At 40.7% G+C, this 24865-nt stretch overlaps 1 protein-coding gene and 1 long non-coding RNA gene across 2 annotated transcripts; both read right to left on the bottom strand.

Moving 5' to 3' along the window:
• Window positions 1-5079: 5079 nt before the first annotated feature.
• LOC131024530 (uncharacterized) lies at window positions 5080-8218 on the bottom strand. Its single transcript, XR_009101893.1, has 3 exons — window positions 7401-8218; window positions 5781-5858; window positions 5080-5267 (listed from the first exon to the last, which is right to left on the bottom strand). It is a non-coding gene; the product is annotated as an uncharacterized LOC131024530 (long non-coding RNA).
• A 12161-nt stretch (window positions 8219-20379) lies between these two features.
• LOC131025997 (uncharacterized) lies at window positions 20380-23513 on the bottom strand. The gene is made up of 3 exons (XM_057955777.1): window positions 21738-23513; window positions 21192-21542; window positions 20380-20475 (listed from the first exon to the last, which is right to left on the bottom strand). Exons 1-3 carry the CDS (start codon window positions 23511-23513, stop codon window positions 20380-20382), a joined length of 2223 nt encoding a protein of 740 aa, XP_057811760.1.
• Window positions 23514-24865: the final 1352 nt, after the last annotated feature.

Raw genomic sequence — 24865 nt, 5'->3', positions numbered from 1 at the left:
CCCAGCTGCTTAGCCTCGTAATAAAATCGGCCCAAGAAATAGTCCAAACTAATTTCCCTTTTTCCTCCAAATCGTGGCTGCGATAGCAGGGCAATCTCTCTCTCTCTCCTCTCTCGCAATCACGCTCGCGGACAGAACAGCCGCCCATTCATCTCTTAGCCAAGATCTGCCGCGCCTCTGCGGCTCTGGAAATTCCGACGAGGCGGTGCCTCAACTCTGAAATCCAGCACCTCCTCACCTCTGTTCATCTCAATCCTCCATCGATCTCCCTTCCAAGATGATAAATATCGAGCCCTAGCTCCTAACTTCAGCGAGGAGCCAAGTCGAGCCCGAGCTATGTCTTCAAAATCACCACCGTCGCCCAGTAATTTCCGGCGAACAGCCAGCTTTTCTCCACCGCCTTATCTTCTCGAGAACAGACTCATGCCTCTCCCCTTCTCATTTCTCAATTTCATTCGTGCCCTAATTTCTACCCCCAACGTTCGTGCCGTCTGTAACTCGCCGCGCCACCTCTGGCGGACGCCACCGCCCCTGAGCTTTTGACGAGGCTATACACGTCATCCCCTCCTCAGTTCTTTCCGCTTTCGAACTCAAGGGATGGGTCTTCTTTCGCCGTGTTTTGGGTTCCGGCAGAGAAGGGTAGGCCGTCGCTGCTGTCCTCCTCGGAGTCGATGGGCCTGACTCTTCACCTCGCCATTGCTGCTTTACTCATATTCCGGCGAGGCAGCAAGGGCTCGGCGTCGTTCCCTCGGTTCGACTGAACAGGTACATCAATCTAGTCCCCTTCCATTTTTCTTCTGTTCTAAGTTAACATCTTAAATCTGCGTGAAGTCTTGGTTCTATATACTATATGTGAAAGGGATTAATGGCGTTGTGGGGTTGCTACTGTGTTAGCATCTAATTTTTAGAGTCCAGTAGGAATCATAAACGCATAGGACATTCTACATAACATGGGTAAATCTGTATTACTGAAACGTGACTTTGCTAAGTCCATTATGCATATATATCTCAATTCTTTATTCTGACTTTCTAAAACATAAGCATACTTGTTGGTGTGAATCATGTAGCATGAACTAGAGTAAAATGAGATTAGCAATCACCTTGTGTGTTTTGTGCTTGGTTGGCTGCTGTGCTAATGAATTCAGGAGTGAATAAACTGAAACATAATTGTGGATTTTGCTTAACCATTGCAGGCTGAACTCAAGAAGAAAATGGAGAAGTTCAAGTTGAGCTTACCTCTTGGGGTCCAGATTGCAGCTGAAATAAACTCTCTATGATTTTTGGTGCATAAAGGAAGAAGGGAGAATCGTAGCTGGTGATTTAAAGGGTGGAGTTTTTGGCTGATTGGGTGTGTGTGTTATTTCTATGTTTCCAACAAGTAATATATATAAGAAAAAAAAATGGCGCAAGTCCCATGAGAAATCAAGCCACAAAGGTCAAAAGTTGCCAATAAAGTGTGGCCACAAAGGTCAAAAGTTGCCAAATGATCTCCAAGTCAAAGTTCCAGCCGCAAAACACATCTTGCCAATTTAGTCTTCAATTTCGGACATCTCAGGCGGTATGGGCATCCGTCCAGCTTTACGCGTCATCACCTTTTCCTTTACTCACTTTATGACAATGTGACTCTTCTCAAAACCGAACCTTTTTTTTAAAATGCTTCACTGTCGACGCCGGATTCTTCGAGGGTCTTTGCGATGATGGAAAGAATAATGATGATGGTAAAGTAAATAGAATTGAGGTTACTAATAGAAAAAAAATCATCTAGCTTGATTAATATTAATTAATCAAGTATTTGTAAAACTAATATTGGGTTCTACTAAATAACGACGCTTCGTTATAACTCTCTACGAATTAAATATCTAATTTAACTCGTTCTTATGATTCGGAATTAGATCACGACTTCCAAGTAAATAATAGAAATAATATTTCTATCGCATATAAATTAATAACTTGACTTTGCTAATTCAGTTATTAAACTAGATAATAAATCATTGAATGCTTCAATAATTCAATTGCGATCATATCACGCAATGGCATCAAATTCAGATTTCTGAGCTGAATTAGTTGATAACTAAACACTGGATTTACCATAACTGAAGATGCAATATAACAATTATCGCAATTACTGGTCTTAATAAAAAAATAAAAGAGCGGGCTACTACAGTTTTCGATCCAAAGCACATAATCCACCAAGAAGAGATGATCCTTTGCCCAGACTTGAGCTATGAAGAGAGACCAGAGGCCATTCTAGATCGAAAAGTACAACAACTCAGGAATAAGGCAATCACATCAGTGAAAGTCTTATGGAGACACCACGGACAAGAGGAAGCCACGTGGGAGCTTGAAGACAAAATGAAGGAGAAATACCCCGAACTGTTTTAGAAGAAATATGCAAATTTCGGGACGAAATTTTTGTTAAGAGGGGTAGTATGTAGTGAACCGCTCTTTTATATATTTTAAATCCAGTAATGAGTGTTTATTTTTGTTCATCAGTGAATGAAAACGGTTATTATCCTGATATGAATTCAACTTATGATCCTGAATTCATATTATTAAAGCAGTCAATGATATTATTTCAGAGTTATAACTGACTTAGCAAAGTCACGTTATTATTTTTAAGCGAGATGGAATTAGATTTTATTTTTACTCAAGTCGTGGATTATTTCTGACTCGTGAGTTAATTAAATCTGCGGATTTAATTTAAATATTAGAAAAACAAACGAATTAAATCTACGGATTTAATTTAGATTCATTTTATAACTTATCGATTTTAGAGAGATATCACATGTCGAAATCGATATTTATGTAAAAATACAGTATCAAACAGAATCGAAGCCAGTATTTTATTACAGTTACAGAATCATCGAGACATAGAAAATACATCATTAATCTTTTATTACATTTTTTTTATTCTTTCTTTTCTTTCCACTACTTTTGCTCCCCACTTCATTTTGCCACTAACTCCACTTTTTCACTATCACCATTATCATCAATCTTCCCACTAAACTTTGTTTCCATTTTCTTTAAACCACAATCATCTCCACCATTATCATCAATCAAGCAACGTCAACCAATGTATCAGCCAACATTATAATCTTCACTCATTTCTTTAACACTAGAACCAGAAAAATTGAAGGAGATAGAGTTGTAAAATTTCTGCCAACTTCAAAGGAGGTAAGCTTTGTCTTGAACTTCTCCATCTTTTTCCATGATTTAACCTGCAATTACTGAAACAACAATACCAATTTTCAGCTCAATTCATTCAACTCAACAACAACAAACCAACAAGATACTCAAGGTATTAATTCTATACCAAATATCCATTTCAGTTCACATACATACACCATTGTATCCATTATGCAGCGGCGCATTTCAGTTCATTGCTAAACATTGTAGACATTTCAGTTCATTGCTAAACATTGTAGACATTTTAGTTCGCTCCATTTCAGTTCGCATGATCAGTATCTTATGATAAAAAAAAAAAAAACCATTGTAGACATAATGGAATTAGCAAGCTGCATTCTTTATAGTACAAACACCAACTACATCATGATTCATCCATTGCTACTTCACGCCCTTGAACTTAGCAGAATCACCAAATATGCTTTCAAGAGCCCTTGAACTTAGCAGAATCACCAAATATGCTTTCAAGAGCAAGTGACAGTTTATATGTAGTTTTAAACCGCGTTTTAAACGAGCATTAGGTGTAAACAAAACGAGAAATATTGCACCTTATTTTAATCCTTTATGAATCGACAAAAAGAAGAATGACTAGAGAACTTAGCTTAAGAAAGGGGTGACTGCCCTATTCAGCCGAGACGAGACGAAGATTTTGACAATAGCTCTTGCTGCCGATCGGAGTCAAAACGGTAGCAGCGGTTAGCGGCGGTGCTCGCCGATTCTGGAGTGCAGCGGCACGGCGAAGCCGAAGATTCCAGTAGTAGCAACGGCGTTGGGGTTCGGAGAATCGACGGAGACAGCAGACTTTCGACGGCAAGAAAAGCTAGGGCTCGGTTTTGAGAAAGGAGGATTAGAGTTCACATCTTGGGGCAACCTCCCCTGACTTTGAGAGACGGTCGACGCTCGTCGGTCGCCGGATTCCAGAGTGGCGGCGACGGGCTCCTCGGCGGAGGACAGATCAAGAGAAGAGAAGGCTGCGATGCGTAAATTCTCTGCGACTAACGGCGACGGCGGCTCCGGGAAAGGCGGCTGCCGGACCCTTGCTGTCAACAGCAGCGGCCGACGACGGCACTCCCCAGCAGGCCGCGACTCCGGCGAAACAGCAGCAGTCGGCGGTGACACCAGGAGACGCAGCAGCCGCTCCAGACGGCAGCGTCTGGTTCGAGTTTTGAGAGAGGAAAAGGATCGTGAAGCTGAGAACGGCGGCCGATCGTCGGATTCACAGCAGGAGCAGCGGTGGAGCTCACGAGGCAGCCATGAATCGAGAGAGAGAGAGAGCTTGATTGGATCTTGAGCAAGAGAAAGAGAGACGAACAGATCGAGAGAGAGAGAGGAAGGGGCTGAGTGGTTCTTGATTTTGAGAGAGAGCTCGACTGATTTTAAGGGAGAGCTCGACTGATTCTGGGAGATGGAGCTCACAGCTGTTCTGAGAGTTTGAGAGTGAGAGACGAGAATTGAGTTGAAAGGGAGAGAAAGAGATGTGCGTTCATTTGTGTGTGTGCGTGAATTTGTAGGGTAAAAGAGAGAACCGAGAATGAGTTTGTGGATGGGCTCCCATTTAATTGAGTTGGGCCGAAAGATTTGGGCCTCCTAGTTATTATTTTATTGGGCTTTGTTATTTATTTTCAGTGGGCTTGAGTTGGGCTGGATTATTTATTAATTTGGGCCTTTATTTTATTTTCTTTGGGCTTCATTATTGTCACAGCCCGCCTTAACTAAGGATAGTTAAGCCGAGTGATCTACGACTAGGGATGGGATTAAAGAATAAGGGGAAGAAAGGGGCATCATTTGGAACCGTAAATCTTACTCAACCTAAGAAAACTCGTCGTATTTACTCATGAATACTCTTTTAAACAGTCTATGAAAGACAACATAAAACTTAATTAATATCATTAATTAAGTTATACATCATATGAAACCATTCTCTTAAGACTCAAAGTATGACATAACATACTATAACATCAACAACATCTTGCAGCGGAATGTAGCTAGACATATGTATGAAGACATATTCTAGACAGGTTAACTATTTATTAACAACCCTGGAGACTCTGCTCATTGCAGCACTATCATCACATCAGCTCAACCTGCACATTTAGAAAACATATGCAGGGCTGAGTACAAAAGCACTCAGTGGGCACGTATGCCTAGGTATAAAAATACATGCTTCAAAACTGTAAATTGTCATGCCATCATAAACAGTACAGCAAGGGAGTTTTTCGCTAAAAAGGCCCAAGCTTACTAAATTCATTTGTGATTCTTAAAGTTCGTCTGCAGACTAAGTTCTCTTGTAATCTATCATATCTGGAACTTTGTGCCGGAGAGGTGGCCACCTCTCACGGACACTTGACCGGCCAACCCGCTAGATGACTCACGGTCACTGGTGTACACTAGCCCTGGCAGGATAGCTATCAACTGCTCAGGACCCGAATTCGATTTCATAATAACTGGCAAAGCCACATCAGATAGATATCATACCAAACATTGAAACATTTATGGCAAGACAACAGTTGAAATAATTTTCAGTTCAAAGATTTTGCAATGAAATTACTGTTCAAACATAACATTAAACTCATTTGATATATATGAAAGTAACCCACCTGATTAGGCAAAGCCTGAAGATCATAATCACATAACCTGTTTTGGGAAAGCAGCGCTAATCCCCCTGGTCACAAAGCCTACAAGAAATTCTATTCTTAATAGGTCTCGTGAAGCTAATCTTAAGTCATGGTGTAGTGCTTAACATTCTATGATTCACTTAGCCGGGTTTTCAAAATTTAATGAATAAATAATTGAAAACATTTCTCTTGAGTTAAGAACACCAACAATATTCTTACTCATCTTTCTTTAATAATTGGAATTATAATAATAAAACCAATTAAATCATAAATATTTTTATTGCAAAATATAATGCAATTTCATGTCATGCTCAGCATATAATAAGTAATTATTTAAAATATGCACATAATAATAATTTAATATTATTATGAAAACTAGTCTTTGAAAATAATTAATTAAACTAATTAATAGTTCAATTAATAAAATAGGGCAGCCCAATTAATTTAATTAATCAAGGCAGCCCAAAGTTTAAAAAAAATAAAACTGACCCATATGGTATTTAAATAAGGCCCATCTATTTTAATAAAATAAAGGCCCAACTGAAAATTAACAAAGAAAATCGGCCCACAACCAAGCCCAACACCCAAACCCAACTCTCAAGCCCAACAACCCAAACCTAGCCTAACCCAAACCTCCCTCCCTTCTTCTCCCCCATCAGCCGCACACACACTTACACACACGACACAACTGCAAATCTCACTCTCTCTCTCTCCCAAGGCTCCGCCCGGCTCCCTCTCTTCTCCGGCGAAGCAGCGAACCAACCGCCTTTTCCTTGAAACACCGGCGACGGGCGCTGCCATCAGTCACCATCTTCTCTCACTCGAGGTCACCGGTCGAAGTGGCAGCAAGAAGCAACCACCACCGCCTCATCTCTGTTTTCCGGCGACTCAGGGCAGCGACGACGAGGCCGCCGCCGATTCTCCCTCAGCTCTCTCTCAAACCTCGGTCACCACCGCCCACCTTCAGTCGGATATCTCTCTCTCGACTGCTCTTCCGCCAACTAGCAGCAGCGAAAGCCGCTCTTTCTTCTCCGACTCCGGCGAGTAGCAGCGATAAGCTGCTGCTCCACCTTCCGCTCAGACCCTTTCACTGTACACTCCTCTCCTCCTCGGCGACGACGAAAACGCCGCCGCCTCCCTCGGCCCCTCTTTCTCTTGGCCCATTTCCGGCGACTGCAGCAGCAAGCTACCGCCGCCTCTCCCTCAAAACTCCGGCCGACAGCAGCAGGAGGACCACCGCCGCCGACCGCATCCCTCCTCTCGACTCATACAGCCAACAACCACATCAAGGTTCGAAATCAAAGCAAGACAAAGCTCCAAGACTCTATTTTTCTTCTTCTTTTTATTCATTTTCGATTTTCATCATTGTAAAACATTTGATATGTTTGCTTAAACACATATATGAGTATATATATATATATATATATATATATATATATATATATAAATGAATGTATGCATATGTGTTTCTCTGTGAATGAACGAAAGGAAACATTTACATCTCCTTGTCTTTATTGTTATGCAAACTCAGTTATAGATGGACATATGAACAAACATAAAGCTGTATATGTGTGTTTTTACTGCTGTGAATTGAAGAAAAACCTTGATAGGAAAGGCTGAGCTTTTTCTTGATGTTATGCCCGAGTGTTCTACTAGTTTGAGGAAGGGCTTTGAGTTGGTGTATCTTTTAGATGGCAGCATCGATTGAGCATTGAGGAAGTTGTCAAGATGTGTTATTGTGTATGTGTTTGTTGTATTGTGAGGAGATGAATATAGGTGGGCAAAACTTGGATGGGATGGAAACATGGAGTTGGTAGGTGTTCACTATAATTGTACTAACAGTATGGTTGTGTAGGAGTAGGTGGCTGTGGGAGTAGGTGGGAGTAGGTGGGTGTGGGAGTAGGTGGGAGTAATAAAATAAAATAAAAAAAACTTTCGGGTTGTACTATGAAAACTGTAATAATCGATCAGTGTTTGCTTAAATAAATAGCTCGTGTAGATGCTAAATGTTTAATATACAATTTAAATAAATATGAAATGCATAAGAATTTAAATGACTAACATTTACAAAAAGGATTTTGCAAATCATTTGTTGGAATTAAAATAAATTCTTTTTCTCAATCCGGCGTGAATCTTCTTAAATCTAAGTTCAAAAATACTCTAAATGTAGCTACGAGGAAACGGGGTGTTACATTCCTCCCTCCTTATAAAAATTCCGTCCTCGGAATTGCATATTTGGTATTCTAGTTTGGGATACTAGACTTTCATTATCAGTGTGGCTACATAGCTTGATTGTTATCGCATCTTTCTAATCGTGAGAACACCATGTCTATAGTCTCGAGAACTAGTGACAAACGAACTCATTCTAATCATATTATGCTTATCGTGATAGAAGAAAAATCTTATTGTGGCAACTACATATTGAGAGTCTATACATTGGGATGAGACTCTACTCGAGGTCAAAAATCTTAATTGACAAACACTAAGATCTTAGTCATGTGGGCTGTGTGTGCAGCGTGAGTTAAGTGAGATAGAGGGATAGTGGGCGGTTGGGTGGGGTAGTCATGGTAGGGTAGGTTAGATCTTTTAGGATATTATCCCACTTAGTCGTTAAATATCCCGTTTTGTCTCGTTTTTTAACGACTAACTACCCATACTCTTTGTTACTCGCCTTCTCAACCTCTACTCACTTTCATTGCACTCGTAATTCTATATAAATATAGAAAACGCAAGCTCGTTCTCGAAATTCTGATAAACGAGCTCGGTTCGTTTATCGAGAAAATTCGGTTCACTATTCACTCGTCGTCCAAAAATAAAAACTTTCATTATTGGACTCGTATCGAAAAACTAAGAATATTTCTCGACGACGTGCACGTAAAATTTTGAAAGTCAACAAAAAGACGAAATAGCAGTATTTTACTATTCATCGTCAAAAAGTTAAAATTTTCAAAAACGTCTTAACGGACTCAGATCTCACTTCCGAGTTCACCGTTCTCATTCAAATAATTATCTCGAATTATTCGAATACTCAAACTCAATTTCGGATATAAAATCTCACATCATCCAAACATCATCAAAAGAACATCTCAACATCTCTTTTTTTTTAAAAAAAAAAAAAGAAAAAAAAAAAAACTTCATAACTCATCATCTATGTACAAAGTAATCAAACAAGGGATCTATACCCTAATTACTCAAATTTAAGCAATTAAACACGTCATTAAAAGCCCGGGTATTACATACCTTCCCCCTTAAAATAAATTTCGTCCCGAAATTTGTACCTCCTGCAAATGTTTCGGGTACTTCTCTCACACCTTATCCTTAAGCTCTCTTTCCATTTTTTTCTAACTATCATATCTCCATTGGACCTTATCCAATGCAATCGACTTATTACTCAATTGCCGAATTTTATGATTTAGCATCATCTGAGGTCTCTCTTCATAACTCAAGTCTGGTTCTAAGATCACTTCTTCTTAGTAAACCACATAATTTGGGTTGAAAAAAATATATATATATATATATCCTCTCAATTGTGACACGTGAAACACGTTATGCACATTTCCAAAGTTAGGTGGCAAAGCCAACCTATACGCTATTAGACCTATCTTTTGCAATATCTCGTAAGGACTTATAACTCTGGGTCTGCCGTACCGCGCCGGAGGAGCAGCGACAGCCGCTAAGACGCGCTGCCGCCTGCCCTAGATCTCGGATCTCGCTGCGCGACTTCCGTCTCTCGCCGACCCTCAGCTGCGCGACTGCACCGCGGCTCCCAGCTCTCAATCTCACAGCCACCGCACCCAGCAACGGCTAAGCCGTCACCTTCCCATCGCAAAGGAAGACTCTCGCCGCCTGCATCTGCACCGCGCCGCCCCACCCTTCCGGCTCACCCTTCCGGCTGATGGCCACCAGTTCGCCGATCATCGGTCGAGACAAGGGGGGTCTTAACCTTCCCCCGGTTTCTTCCAACTTTGCTGTTCGAACTAAACCTGATCTCTCCCATGGTATGCGTCTGCCTCCCAGGGGGTCGGGTACTGATTCCGACGCGGTTGCCGTCGGAATGCGATCTTCTGAAAGGAGACAAACCGAGATCAACTATGGAACTAAAGTGGGAGCTTCAGAGATTATGGAGTTTAGCCTCTGATTGGCAACTAATTCCTTTGGGAAAAGGTTATTTCACTCTCCGATTTACTACAGCTGAAGATAAGGCTACAGCAAAGGGAAAGGCAGTTTGGGAGCTCTCAAAAGGGCTCCTCCGACTCCGTGAATGGACTCGAAATTTTGATCCTTTCAAAGAGAATTCCCCTTTGGCGGACGTTTGGGTTCGCATACACTATCTGCCGATAGAATACTGGAACCCACAGGTTATTTCTGGAATTGGCAGATATTTGGGTCACCCCTTAAAGATCGATGGAGCGTCGGCACGACGTGACTTCGGACAATTCGCTAGAATCCTTGTGGAAATCGATATGTCGCAAAATCTACCTTCTACTCTCTTAATTGATGGTGAGGATACATCATTCCATGTTGAATTTGTCTTTGAAAATTTGCCTCTTTACTGTCGTCGTTGCAAAATAACTGGGCATTCTCAAGAAACATGTCGAAAAAAGCGACGTGTGGAGCCGGTAGCTATTCAGGAAAATCTGACGGCTGCTCCTAACAATCAGTCTGGTGTGGTGACTCATAAACAATGGCACATTGTGGAGCAGGGCAAGATGGATGTTGTCCCAATCGTGCAAACAACGGGGGAACAGCAGAACACTTCTAGTTTTAGCCATTTGGCGACGGGGGTGCAGCAGCATTATTTCCAGAATGAAGGCCATGAGATGGCTGGCAGTAACCTAGTTCTGGATTCCAAGAGGGTTGACGATCATGGCTCTGACGAGAGAGCGTTATACGAGCCGGAGGCAGCGGTGTTGGTTTCGGTTGATCAGGAGCTTCATAAGACGACTGGTAGTGAGGACGAGGTGGACGAGGAAATTGAGATGGAGACGCCGGCTGGGGATCCGACTGAGATTATTACAGCTGCTGCTGATTTGGATGAAGCTCGCAATTCTGAGCAAGCTGGAGAGTTGGTTGGTCACCAGGCTAAAAAAATGGATGGTGATTTAGGTGGGCAAAGCAAAGACTCGCACACTACTGCTCCAGAAGATATTGATAGTCGTATCAGTCGGTTAGAGGCGCAGGTTAGCCAAGGAATGCAAATGCTTGTTGAGCAAGCACCGCCTAAGCGACGGGGACGTCCTCCAAAAGGTATGGAACGTCCGCGCGTTCCACAGAATCAGGAAGATAGCATTAAAAGCCGCCTCAGAAATGCGGAGGAAATGGGTCAGAAGCCGAGGGACTTCGTCATTGATCATAGCGGAAGTGCTAGTTTGCGTGTTATGAATAATATCGCCACAGGCCGTTGGTCGGACGAAATGGAGGTGGACGATTTTTTGAATGGTTTTTAAATCGCTTATTGCTTTGTTTCCTGTTTGACGAGCTCCTTTCCGAGTCTCGAGCCTCTAGTCTGCATTACTGTGCTTTCAAAGGCTTTTTTCTTTTTCTTTTTATAAAAAACCTCTATTTAATAATAAAATAACTCTGGGTCTAAGCTGTCCTTTAACTCCAAATCTATTCATCCCCTTTGAGGGTGAAACCTTCAAGAAAACTTTGTCTCCTATCTCGAAACTTTGTCTCACGTCTTATAGGCAAACTCAATTAGTGGCAACACATTCTCCCGATTTACTCCTCTATCAAGGATAATAGTTCTTATCATATCTTCTATCGTCTGCTATGCTAAAATTCATCCTTGTACCCAACTCTTTCTGTAACTCATCCAAAACGTGATGTAATTTTTTTTTTTTTTTTGAGGTGATCTACACTGGTACTCAATGCAATCTTATAATGTCACAAACATACAATTGTGCTAACTTATCTGGTCCATACGCGATTAGGATCGGTATGAAATGTGCAGATTTTGTTAGTCGATCTTCAATCACCCAAATTGCTGTATTTTCTCTTTGACTTTTCGGTAAAGCTATCACAAAATCCATCGCTATGTGATCCCATTTCCACTCGGGAATCTCCAACGGTTTTAACTTCCCATAGGGTCGTTGGTGTAATGCTTTCACTTGCTGACAAGCTAAGCATCGCTCTACAAACGAAGCTATGTCTCATTTCATTCCGTCCCACAAAAATCTATTTTTCACAACCTGATACATCTTTGTACCTCCTGGGTGGGCGGTGTAAGGCGTGTCATGAGTCCCACTCATGATCGTATTCTTAAGTTCATCATCGCGGGGAATGCATATTCTTCCCTCAAATAAGATAGCATTGTCTGATGCTTTTTGGTAACTCTTGAGATCTCATGCTCTTATCCTTTCTCGTAACTTGTTCATTGTCTCATCTTTCCTTGTGCTTCAATCACCATTTTCCTCAAACTAGGCATCGTCGCAACAATACTCGCTATCGTCCCTGGTGGTTTTATCATCTCTATCCTCATCTTGTCAAAGTCCTTTATAAGCTCATCCTCTCTCGTAAGAAGACATCCTAACTTTGACGAGACCTTTTGGCTCAATGCATCGGCTACTACATTGGTCTTGCCAGGGTGATAGTTAATGTTGCAGTTAACATTCTTTACTAATTCGAGCCATCTCCTTTGCCTCATGTTAATATCCTTATGCTTGAAAAAGTATTTCAAAGTTTTGTGGTCCGTGAAAATCTCACATCTAACTCCGTAGAGATGATGTCTCCAAATTTTCAGGGCATGCACAACGGCTGCAAGCTCTAAATCATGCGTTGAATAATTTATCTCGTGGGGTCTAAGTTGTCGTGATGCATAGACTATAACTCTTCCTTCTTGCATCAAAACACATCCTAGCCCATTCTCTAACGCATCTGTGTAGATGGTATACTCTTTATCTATTTCCGAGACTAGCGGCACTGGTGCTGTAGTCAATTTCCTTTAAGCTCTTAAAACTCTCTTCACACTCCTTTTTCCAATTGTTCTTAGCTTCTTTTCTCGGTCTTGCTATCATGGAAAATCCTTCAATAAACCTCTGATAGTATCCTGCTAAGCCTAAAAAGTTGTGAATCTCGTTAGGCGTAGTTGGTGATCTCCACTCATGTACAGCTTGTACCTTGGCGGGGTCAACTTTAATTCCTTCGGATGATACAATATGTCCTAGAAAAGTTACTTCGTTCAACCAAAACTCGCACTTGGTGAATTTGGCAAAAAGCTTCTCAACTCTTAGCGTTTCCAACATCGTTCTCAAATGTTTTGGCGCTCCTGCTCATTCTTCGAATAGATGAGAATATCATCTATGAAAACTAGGACAAATTTATCCAGTTATTGATGAAAACTCGATTCATGTGATCCATGAAAACTACTGGTGCCTTTGTCAAACCGAATGGCATAACTATGAACTCATAGTGCTCATACCTCATTTGAAAAGCTGTCTTAGATATATCATTCTGTCAAAGTTTCAACTAGTGGTAATCTGATCTCAAGCCAACTTTCAAGAAAAAGCTCGCTCCTCGTAATTGATCAAACAAGTCATCTATCCTCGGTAAAGGATATTTGTTCTTGAGTGTCAATTTATTCAGCTCTCGATAATCTATGCACATTCTCAACATACCATCCTTCTTTTTTACAAAAAGGACTGGTGCTCCCCAAGGGAATACACTAGGGCTAATAAAACCTAACTCAAGAAATTCTGGTAGCTGAATCTTCAGCTCTTATAGCTCCTTAGGCGCCATTTTATAGGGTGCCTTCGACACTAGTGCTGATCCAGGTTTTAGGTCGATAGTGAACTCCAACTGTCTTGTTGTTGGCAATCCTGGTAAGACATCGGGAAATACATCTCTATATTCCTTTACCACTGCTACATCCTCCAAGTTTTTTTTTTTTTTTTTTTTTTTTTTTTTTTTTTACTTGATTCTCCTTCATCATTCAAGTAAACTAGGTAAGCTTGTGCTCCTTTCTTCTTTACCAATTTCGACGCCTGAAGTGCCGAAATGATTGGAACTCTCTTCTTTCTATCAATGCCGTGAAAACATGTCTGTTCCTTCCCAGGTGGTTGGAAAGTTATCTGTCTCTTCTTACAATCAATCGGGGCAAAGTTCTCTGCTAACCAGTCCATCCTTAGAATAATGTCTACGTTCCACATAGGCATTAAGTGCAAGGTTCTTGTTTTCATCTTTAGTGATCCTAACTGAAGCTCTAAGTTAGAAATCATGTGAGAAACTGTAGTAGCTCTTCCTACAGGAGTGATTACTCTCAACTCGGGACTAGCTTGTTTTGGTTCGAGTTTGAAGGTAACATGCTTCAAACACTTAAAGAATGCGAGGCTCCTGTATTAAACAGGATTCTAACTGGTGCATCCAATAACTTGCCCATACTACCTTAAAGTCCTGCCTAAAACCAGCACTTAAAACTCAGACATCTCTTCATCAGTATCCATCTTCTGATGAGCGAACGTGATAACTCACATAATTCTCAACTATACTCTACAACCGATTTCTTTCCTTGCATCAAACTTCGATAATCAGCCTCTCGCTGCTTACTGTACTCCTCGGTATATACTTCTCAAGAGTAGCCTTGAATTGTTCTCAGGTGTAGTTTACCAGTTGCTCGGGTGTTAGAGTCTTCTGACGTGTCTCTCACTAGTTTTATACATCAAAAGAATCTACTAGGATAACTCAAAAGTTGTAAGGGTTCAACCCTAGAATGACATCAAAACAAATTGTTCAAGAGACTCAAATGAATGACTAGAGGGTAGAATAAAGTAACTACCAGGTCGAACAAAATGACCTACAGTAAGAACCCATCTGGCTTTTCAACCGAAAGTTGAAACACATGGGTTTATAAACCCAAAACACGTCTACTGAGATTTAGATCATGCGGACTGGCCAGGTCCAACATAATCACTCCCCAGTCACACGGGATATACTATCCCGAACTTGGAAATTCTGTGTCTTCTAAACCCTCAACATACTATACATAACAAAACTTAAGTTCACTCCAGCAAGCTAAAAGCTTAAACTCAGGGTCCTATATTCTAGACTCTTGTTTCGAAAGTTCAATATTTTTCGACTCTCCTCTCATGTTGCGGTGGTGGTGGCGGAGTATTATCCCGTCTATCCTTCACATCACACTCTTGATGACATCTTTGAGGCATTTTTGAAATTACAAAAGGAAAACTCAACTCGACCAACGCTCTAAGCATCCTCGAAACTCAAGTTCAATTTACTAACTCAACTTTAAGGAAACCCTCACGGTTACCTTAACATTCCTCTGTAAGGCAATAAGCACTCACTAAATGCTAACAAAAAGACCACTCTGGTCAACCTAATATATCCTTCAGTAAAATGGCTTTTTTTTTTTTTTTTTGAGGACTTACATAAAGGGGTTATATAAACCCTACAAAAACCATAGTATCTATCGTAATGTCCCTTCTAAACCGACACCATTAATAGTACTATGTCTCGGTCGGGACCTCCTACGGTAATTGCTACCAGTTAACTCATCTAGTTGCTACTTTAGCACACTAGGAACATCCATCTATTTAACATCAGTAGGGTACTTTATTCGTATGCTTATCTATCAGCATGTCTGTCACAGCCCGCAATCCCTAAGGATGGTTTAACCGGGGTTATGACTCGGGAAGGGGATTAAGAAGCGGGGAAAGAAAGGGGCATTTACTTAACAATCAAACATTTTACGAAAAGAGACAAATATTATATAACACTAGGATCATAACTGATCACTTGGGTAAAAACAAGACATTCGTTCAGGAAGGCCCATCAAAGTGGATTAACCAACAAAAGAGTATCATACTTAAAATAAAAACCTTAACATAATCAGAGTATCTTGCAGCGGAAATACGTGTGAGTTATACATATGAAGATGTATACTCAAGGTTACATTATTGTTCTATGTCAAAAGGTACATCCGCTCAACTCCACTCCATTCCATCACCCGCTCAACCTGCACATTAGGGAAAACAACATGCAGGGCTGAGTAAAAATACTCAGTGAACATATGCCGGAAACATAACATTTTATATCATTTATTGTACTGCCAACAGTAACACACAGGGTTTTACTTGAAGGACCTGTGCTTACTAAACATTTTCTTTCATTTCATAAAGTTGGATGGCCATCCCATTTTCGGTCTATATGATCCATATCTGTTCCTTTTACACGTCGGGAAGGAGGCCTCCTTCCACGGACGCTAAGACCGGTCGCAAGCGACACACAGTCTCCATGGGTGTACACGTTAACCCTTACTAGCAAACCTTCGTCTAGCGTAGGGTCCGAATTCGATTTCCTTTATAGTTGGCGAACCAACACAGATAGGATACATACATAAAACATAAATATTTTTGGCAGACAATCATTCATAAACATTTCTTTTCATTTCATAAGAACCATTTATCATTTAATCATTTCCATAAACATTTCATTTCATAATAATCATTTATCATTTGAAATATCACAGTTATACTATGTTATTCATTTCATTTCGTACAAGAGGCCTGTATTCAGGGGATCTCTATATACGTGTTTTAAGAAAGCCCACCTTATTCGTTCCCACAACGGGCGTAGAGTTACTTCCTTCTTTAGCTATCACTTCCCGCCTGGACCTTTATTGACGAAGAATCGATTAGTTCGAGAAGAAGTCGTGAAGAAAAGAAAATAGGTCTCTGGACTAAACTATCTCCTTTAATTATTTTAGGGTTCTAGCATCCATATTAATCTTATCTCGTCAAAACCTTAAACTCAAAACATTATCACATAACTATCATTTAGGTTCGAAACTATTTATTCGAACATCAACATGCGCATTAATCATAACTCGTTCTATTTATGTCATCAAGTCAAATATTCCGTCATTTAAAAACAAATCCTATAATATCACATAGATAAATTATATCATCATAGATCATGCTTTCTTATATTTAAAATCATTTAATCATTTTCAAATAATCCATATTAATAAGTCATTTGAAAAGAATTAATTTAAATAAGAGTTTAACTCAAAATATTTTATTTTAAAATCCTTTTATAAATACTTGAAATAAAGAACTCCATTTAAATAATTAATTTAAAGGTCAATATATAATTAAATTAATCAAGCTCAATTTAAATTAATAATTAAGAGCTCAAATAATTTAAATAGATATAAGCCAAATTAATTAGATAAATTAAGTCTATCATTTTTTTCTTTGAATAGGGCCCAAACAATTAAATTAAAGAAGCCCAAATCCTTTAAATAAAAGAAGCCCATCAGATTTTTATTTAAAAGGGCCGAGCCCAACAGATAGTGCAGCCCAAACATTTAAATCTAAGCCCATCAATTAATTAAATAAGGGCCCAAACACTTATTAAAAACGGCCCAAGTCTCGGCCCAACAGTTAAATAAAAGCCCAAGTTCATCCCAAGCCCATCTTAATTAAAATTCCCAACAAGGCCCGAAGCCCATTTTCTTGCTCTAACCCTAAAATAAACACACACAACACATTCAAACACACACAACACAAAGCATGCGCCTCTCTCTCTCTATCTCTCGGCTCTCTCTCCCGACTCTTTCTGCTCTCTCTCTTTGTTCGGCTAAGGGCGGCGCCGCCTCCGGCGCGCCGCCTCGCCGTCGCCTCCTCCCCTCCCTTCTTACTCCCTCGGTCTCACTCTCTATCTCTATTCTCTCTCGCCGGAACTGCTGTACGCCTCCGCCTCCGCCATGGCAGAACACGGCTCTCGCCGGTTGCCATCTTTTCCCGGCCGTTCTCGGCCCGGCAGCAGTGGCAGAGCCGCCGTGCCGTGCCTCTCTCTATCTCGCAGCCCTCTCTCTCATATCTGCTGGAAACAGGACGCACGCCGCCGTCTAAAACGGTGCGCCGCCGCCGCTGCCTCCGTCGTCCTCGCCGGTGGGCTCACGGCCAGGAGCCGTCGACCGCCGACAACCAGGTAAACCCTATCTTCTATCATTTTCCCCTTCTTTCCTTTTTAAACTTTAAGCTAAAAACCCTCTCTTCTTCCCCTTTGATTCGTGGCAGATCGGAGGCAACGGCAAGTTCACCGCCGCCGCTCCATCGCCGGTGATGAGCCACCGCGGCTGCCGGCTCCCTCTGATCCCATCACTCACACATAAAACAGGGGTTCAAGCTCTTATTCAGTTCAAAAAGACATAGAGAAATTAGCACAAATTCAATTACTAAACTGTATACTCTTTGTATTTTCTTTAAAAGTCTGTAATTTAAGCAAATCATTGTATCCTTGCATGTATATCTGTAATAGGTTTCAAAGAAAAAGTATACACGCATATAAGAATTACTAAGCAATTGTGTGTGTGGGTTGAAACCGTGAAGTAGGCATAGAATGAAGGATGTAAAACCTTCAATATTGGAATTTGATTTGTATTTCTGCGAAATCTGGTATACATCATAAGTTAGATATGTGCTGTGAAGAAATATTGAAAATGATAGTAGTAAACATCAGCACTATTACCATGAATCTTGCTGTTTGAAAATGGGCTGCAGTTGTTGAAAATGGTGAAGATGGTGAAGGCGTGGGGTTGGCTTTAAAGAAGAATGAGGATCGTGGAAATATTGGTATGAACATGGAATTCTTTTTCAGCATGCATTGTATGACTGAAGAATTTCTTCAGCATGCGTAGTAAATTCTTCAGCATGCTTAGGATTTATTCAAATTTAATCATTAAAATATCCAAGAGATTAATACATTAATTATATGGTTCCAAACTCATTTAAATACATTGACACATACAAGACTAATTTTTATTTGAAGTATAAAATCCATTTGGGTTTGTCAATTTAATAAATTAACTAACCACATGGATCAACTTTAGTAATTAATAAAAATTCATTTTTAACACTTCAAGGTTAAATCCTCATTAATAAATTAATGGACTCAAAATATATTTTGAGTGCATCGTCTACTGGAAACAAAAATAAAATAACTCATCACGTATATAAATCATCAAATTCATATAAGTCTGTATTTTATTAATGGATGCCGAACCCTAATTATCATAATAAATCCTTAAATCAGTCATTAGAAGAATTTAATCATCAATTAAAAGTCGGGTCATTACAATGTCAAAAGCTCAAGTACCAGTATCTCCTAAGTAAGTTATATACATCGCAATGTAATTGAAACTAATCAAAAACGAGGGTGTACCGCTCATACTCTCAAGATCATCCTTAGCTCTAGTCTACATCGACTTCTCTTCTCATCCTCATCAACTCTAGCCCTCCTCGGCTACTTCTCATCCTCATTATCGTTTATCATTTATCATCTTTGGTAACTGATACTCAAGGATCGACTCGATATCTACTACACTCTTCTAGAGTCCCTGGTAGAAAACAGGCATCCGGTCAGTAGATCCGCATAGAAAATCTGGGCATCTGTAATAAATCTGGGCATCTGTAATCTGGTAGCACGGGGACTAGGTGCACGATGCCATCCAGTCCAGTAACAACCATAAGGCTTTCATCCTTTCATAGTCTATGAACATGTGTTTGAAAATCTGCTAGGGTATCTCTGTACCACATACTGTACGCCTCGTCCTCGTATCCGATCTTCCCTGAGTTCGATCTCACAACAGTTCACACCGAATCTAACGATTCCTCTTGATGGAGAAACCTTCAGAAAAACTTTTTCTCCATCTTCAAACTGTAGGTCCGTTCGGCGTTTGTCAGCATATGACTTCTGTCTATCCTGGGCCTCCTTGATTCTTTGTCTGATTTGACGGACGATCTCAATCATCTCGCCTACTGTGTCAGGCCCTAGGATTCTTCTTTCGCCCACTTCATCCCAGTAAAGTGGCGATCTACATTTCTTCCCGTACAATGCCTCATAAGGTGCCATAGCGATAGTGGCTTGATGACTGTTATTATATGCAAACTCGATAAGCGGTAAAACATGTTCCCAACTTTCACCCCGGTCTAGCACGACCGTTCTTAACATATCTTCTAGTGTCTGAATTGTTCTTTCAGACTGACCATCTGTTTGTGGGTGAAAAGCTGTACTAAAATTTAACCTCGTTCCCAGTTCCTTCTGCAAGCTTATCCAGAATCTGGATGTAAACTTGGAATCCCTGTCTGATGTAATTGTCCTTGGTACTCCGTGCAAACGTATAATCTCTTTGACATAAAGTTGGGCTAACTTATCTGATCCATGAGTAATTGGGATTGGTATAAAGTGTGCACACTTCGTAAGTCTGTCAACAATGACCCATATAGCCGTGTTACCTCGTTTTGATCTTGGTAGTCCTGTGACGAAGTCCATTGCAATATCATCCCATTTCCATTTTGGTATATCCAGAGGTTGTAACTCACCATAGGGTCTTTGGTGCAAAGCCTTCACTTGCTGACAAGCAAGACATCTTTCAATAAACGAGGCCACATCTCGTTTCATTCCTTCCCACCAGAAATTCTGTTTTAGGTCCTGATACATCTTAGTACTTCCTGGGTGGGCAGTGTAAGGAGTATCATGAGCTTCACTCATTATCTTATTCCTAAGTTCATCGTCATGTGGGATGCATATCCTCCCTTCAAAGAAGATAGCATTGTCTGATTCCTCATGGCAATTCTTGAGTTCTCCATTCCTTATCCTTCCTCGTAGCTTCTCCATCTTTTCGTCCTTCCTTTGTGCTTCTACCACCATTTTTCTCAAACTGGGTATTGTCGCAACAACACTCGCTATTGTATTAGGTGGTTTAATCACTTCTATCCTCATCTTGTCAAAGTTTTTAATTAGTTCATCTTCCCTCGTGAGAAGGTATCCTAATTTAGACGAGACTTTACGACTCAATGCATCGGCTACTACATTGGCCTTGCCTGAGTGGTAGTTTATACCACAATCATAATCCTTTACTAGTTCGAGCCATCTTCTTTGCCTCATGTTCAGATCTCTTTGCTCGAAAAAATATTTCAGGCTTTTATGATCGGTGAATATCTCACACCTAACTCCGTATAGGTGATGTCTCCAGATTTTCAGTGCATGCACCACAGCAGCTAATTCTAAATCATGGGTTGGATAATTCAGTTCATGTGGTCTAAGTTGTCGCGATGCATACGCTATCACCTTTCCCTCTTGCATTAACACACAACCTAGTCCATTTTTCGACGCATCCGTATAGATCACATATTCCTTGTCTGGTTCTGGAACTGCTAGCACTGGTGCAGTAGTTAGCATGTCCTTGAGCTGCTGAAAATTCCTCTCGCACTCATCATTCCAAGCATACTTGATTCCTTTCCTAAGTAACTGCGTCATCGGTCTTGCTATTTTTGAAAATCCTTTAATGAATCTTCGATAGTAGCCAGCCAATCCTAAGAAACTTCTTATCTCATTTGGAGTTGTTGGTGACCTCCATCCTTGCACCGCTTCCACCTTAGCGGGGTCCACTTTGATTCCTTCTGATGACACGATGTGTCCCAAAAATGTAACTTCTTTAAGCCAAAACTCACACTTGCTGAATTTGGCGTAAAGTCGTTCATCCCTTAGTGTTTGCAAGGTAGTCCTTAAGTGTTGTTGATGTTCCTCTTCGTTCTTGGAATAGATGAGGACGTCATCTATGAATACTAAGACAAACTTGTCTAAGTAAGGGTGGAATACTCTATTCATGAGGTCCATGAATACAGCTGGCGCATTTGTTAATCCGAAAGGCACAACTACAAACTCATAGTGGCCATATCTTGTTCGAAACGTCGTCTTAGGTATATCTTCTTGTCTGACCTTTAACTGGTGATACCCAGACCTTAAATCAATTTTTGAAAATACGCTCGCGCCCTTGAGTTGATCAAACAAGTCATCTATCCTTGGCAAAGGATATTTATTCTTGAGCGTTAGCTTATTCAGCTCTCTGTAATCGATGCACATTCTCAAAGCGCCGTCTTTCTTCTTGACAAACAAAACTGGCGCTCCCCATGGAGATACACTAGGTCTGATGAAACCTAGGTCCAATAATTCCTGTAATTGGATCTTCAGTTCCTCCAATTCCCTTGGAGCCATCCTGTAGGGTGCTTTTGAAACTGGTGCTGATCCTGGTTCCAGGTCAATGGTAAATTCCACTTGCCTATTTGGTGGTAGTCCTGGCAAGTTATCTGGAAAAACGTCATTGTATTCTCGTACAACTTCCACATCTTCGATTGCTCCTTCTGTTCCAGCTTCTCCGTTTAGGTACACAAGAAAAGCTCTGCAGTCTTTCTTGTTCATCATCTTTCTCGCTTGTAGGGCTGAAATGACTAGTATGTTCCTACCCATACTTATCCCGTGAAAACTCAAAGCGTCTTTTCCTGGATATTTGAATGAGATCTCCCGTTCCTTGCATAAAATTGTGGCATAGTTCTCCGCTAGCCAATCCATTCCTAGGATTAAGTCCACGTCCCACATTGGTATAACATGCAAGTTGTTCGCTACAACATTAAGTGACCCTATGTTCAAATCTAAGTTCGAGCAAACGTGTGTAACTGTCGTCACCCCTCCTATTGGTGAAGAAATTCTCATATCCTGATTAGCTTTTTCCTGTTTAAGTTCTAGAGTGTCGACGCATGCACTTGCAATGAAAGAATGTGAAGCACCCGTGTCAAACAAAAGTACAACAGGTGTTTTGAGTAACATGCCCATACCTGCCAGGTTTCCTTGGTTATTTCCCTGATTGTTCTTGTGCAGGGCGTATGCTCTAGCTTGAGGAGGTTGTGGTGGGCGAGGTGCAAGTTGATGCTGACGTGGTGGATATGGCAGTTGCTGGCCCTGAATGGCTCTGAGTGGTTGGGCTTGGCCCGACTGATTCGGCCTTCCCATTCCTCCTGGCGTCTTGCCTTGACAATTCTTAGCAAAATGGCCCTTTTGACCACATTTAAAGCAGGTATTACTGCCAGCCAGACATACACCATGATGTTGTTTGGAGCACTTTGGGCACACAGGTGCCCTGAGTTGACCCTGATTGTTTCCAACGGGTCCTGGGTGAGTCTGTTGTCCTTGTCCTTGTCCTTGTGGCACCATGTTTCCCTGCCAAGGCCTCTTCTCGTCCTGACTGTTATAGTAGCCTCTGTTGTTATTGTTGTTACCTTCCCATTTTCTCTTTCCTCGATCATTTGCTCCCTGAGCTTGAGTTTGAGCTGGGCGATCCTCGGGCATAGCTGCCTCGACATCCAGAGCTCTGCTGAGCGCCTCAGAGTAAGTAAGATCACCGTGACTGGCGAGTGCCATTTTTATCTCGTGTCTAAGACCAGAACGAAACTTCTCCGACATCTTTTCATCAGTATCCACCTGTTGTGGAGCATAGCGGGACATGTCGCAGAAAACACGATCATACTCTGTTACAGACATCTTGTTTTGCTTTAGGTTGTAGAATTCAGTTTCCTTTCTCTTGCGGTAGCTTTTTGGAATATACTTGTCATATATTTCCGTCTTAAAGTCTTCCCAAGACAAATTTGCCAACTGTTGAGGAGTCATTGCCTTTCTTTTAGCCTCCCACCAAAAATCCGCAGACCCAGTCAGCTGGAACGCAACACATGACAAACGTTCTTGTGCATTACAATGGAGGAAATCGAAAATCCTCTCCATTGCCCTAATCCAATGTTCAGCATCCACTGGACTCCCAACCCCATTAAATGAAGGCGGACTTTGTTTGAGGAAAAGTTCCTCAACCCTTCGTGGCGGTTCAATTTCTACATCTACTTGGTTTCTTGGGGCACGTCTAGGAGGCATTCTGTGATTTCAAATATAAAAGATCCTTAGCATATTCCTTATAACATATTCCTCTTGATTTAATTATGAAAGCATCATAACAAAACATGTAAATCCTTATTGATCACAAGAGGTTACTAGGACAACTCAACAATTGTAAGGGCTCAATTCTTGAATGATATCAAAACAAAGTGTTGTAGAAAAATTTGTTTGAGATACTCAAATGAATAACCAGATGGTAGAAAGGAGTAACTACTAGGTCGAATAAAATGACCTAGAGTGAGAACACATCTGATTTTTAAACTGAAGTTGAAATACAGGGATTTATAAACCCAAAAGACGTCTACTGAGATTTGGATCATGTGGACTGGCCAGGTCCAACATAATCACTTCCCAGTTACACGGGAAACATCATCCCGGACTTGGTAATTATGGGTCTTCTAAATTCTCATCATACTTACATAACAAAACTTAAGTTCGTAACAGTAAGCTAATAGCTCAAACTTAGGATCATTAGTTCTAGACTCATATTCTGAACATTCAACATTCTTACATAAGTAGACATATTACAACATAGTAATGTAACAGTCAAACCGTATTCTTTCTACAACTCATCATGAAACGAAGTCAATTTAATATTCTGTCATGTGTGAACTTTCGAACGTAGAGACTATGCTTAAAACCTTCGTGGTATAACGTCCATCTTGAAGTTGTCTCGTGTCACCTTTCGTTAACTTACTTTCAACGTGGCACGTATCCTTTCAGTCTATCTTTGAGTTTCCAAGAAACTACAGTCTCCCGAAGGAAACCAAAACATTCGTGATGTTCAGTCATTTTCTGATTCGTTATTCTCAAGCATCTAGGTTATAGGGATACCCTATAAATCCATCAATCTATGTTCTTTTGCAAATGTGATCATAAAACTTATAACAATCTACATTCCTTGAAAACGTGTCCATGTCCTTTCATTCGTACAATCGTATCAACATAATATGCACAAATTGTGCCATAAAAAGGTAAAGCATCAACATATCATTCATAACATGCGTTTCACAATCACATTCTTGCAACTGTTTAAAACCATAACATAATTAAACATTGTAACTTCAGCTACCTTTTTCTTTGATTGAGCGTGATGCAATGGAGCGTTGAGCGGTGTCATAAGATTCATTTAAAGTCAAATGACTCGATCTATACTTCACTTTTGAAGGAAAATTCTTGGGCCAGAGCAAACGAACTGCTCTGATACCACTCTGTCACAGCCCGCAATCCCTAAGGATGGTTTAACCGGGGTTATGACTCGGGAAGGGGATTAAGAAGCGGGGAAAGAAAGGGGCATTTACTTAACAATCAAACATTTTACGAAAAGAGAC

This window comes from Salvia miltiorrhiza, chromosome 5 (genome assembly GCF_028751815.1).
Source record: "Salvia miltiorrhiza cultivar Shanhuang (shh) chromosome 5, IMPLAD_Smil_shh, whole genome shotgun sequence".
Lineage (NCBI taxonomy): Eukaryota > Viridiplantae > Streptophyta > Magnoliopsida > Lamiales > Lamiaceae > Salvia > Salvia miltiorrhiza.
Note: the sequence above shows the minus strand (reverse complement) of the source record. Positions and strands in the feature narration are given on the sequence as shown.

Excerpts from the sequence above, each read along its gene's own strand:
- LOC131025997 (XM_057955777.1), bottom strand. The coding sequence starts at position 23,513 with ATGCCTCCTAGACGTGCCCCAAGAAACCAAGTAGATGTAGAAATTGAA. Across the intron at positions 21,543-21,737 it reads TAGGTTTCATCAGACCTAGT|TTAAAGGTCAGACAAGAAGA; the intron begins GTATCTCCATGG and ends GGGTATCACCAG. Across the intron at positions 20,476-21,191 it reads TCAAAGTGGACCCCGCTAAG|TTTGAGAAAAATGGTGGTAG; the intron begins GTGGAAGCGGTG and ends GACAATACCCAG.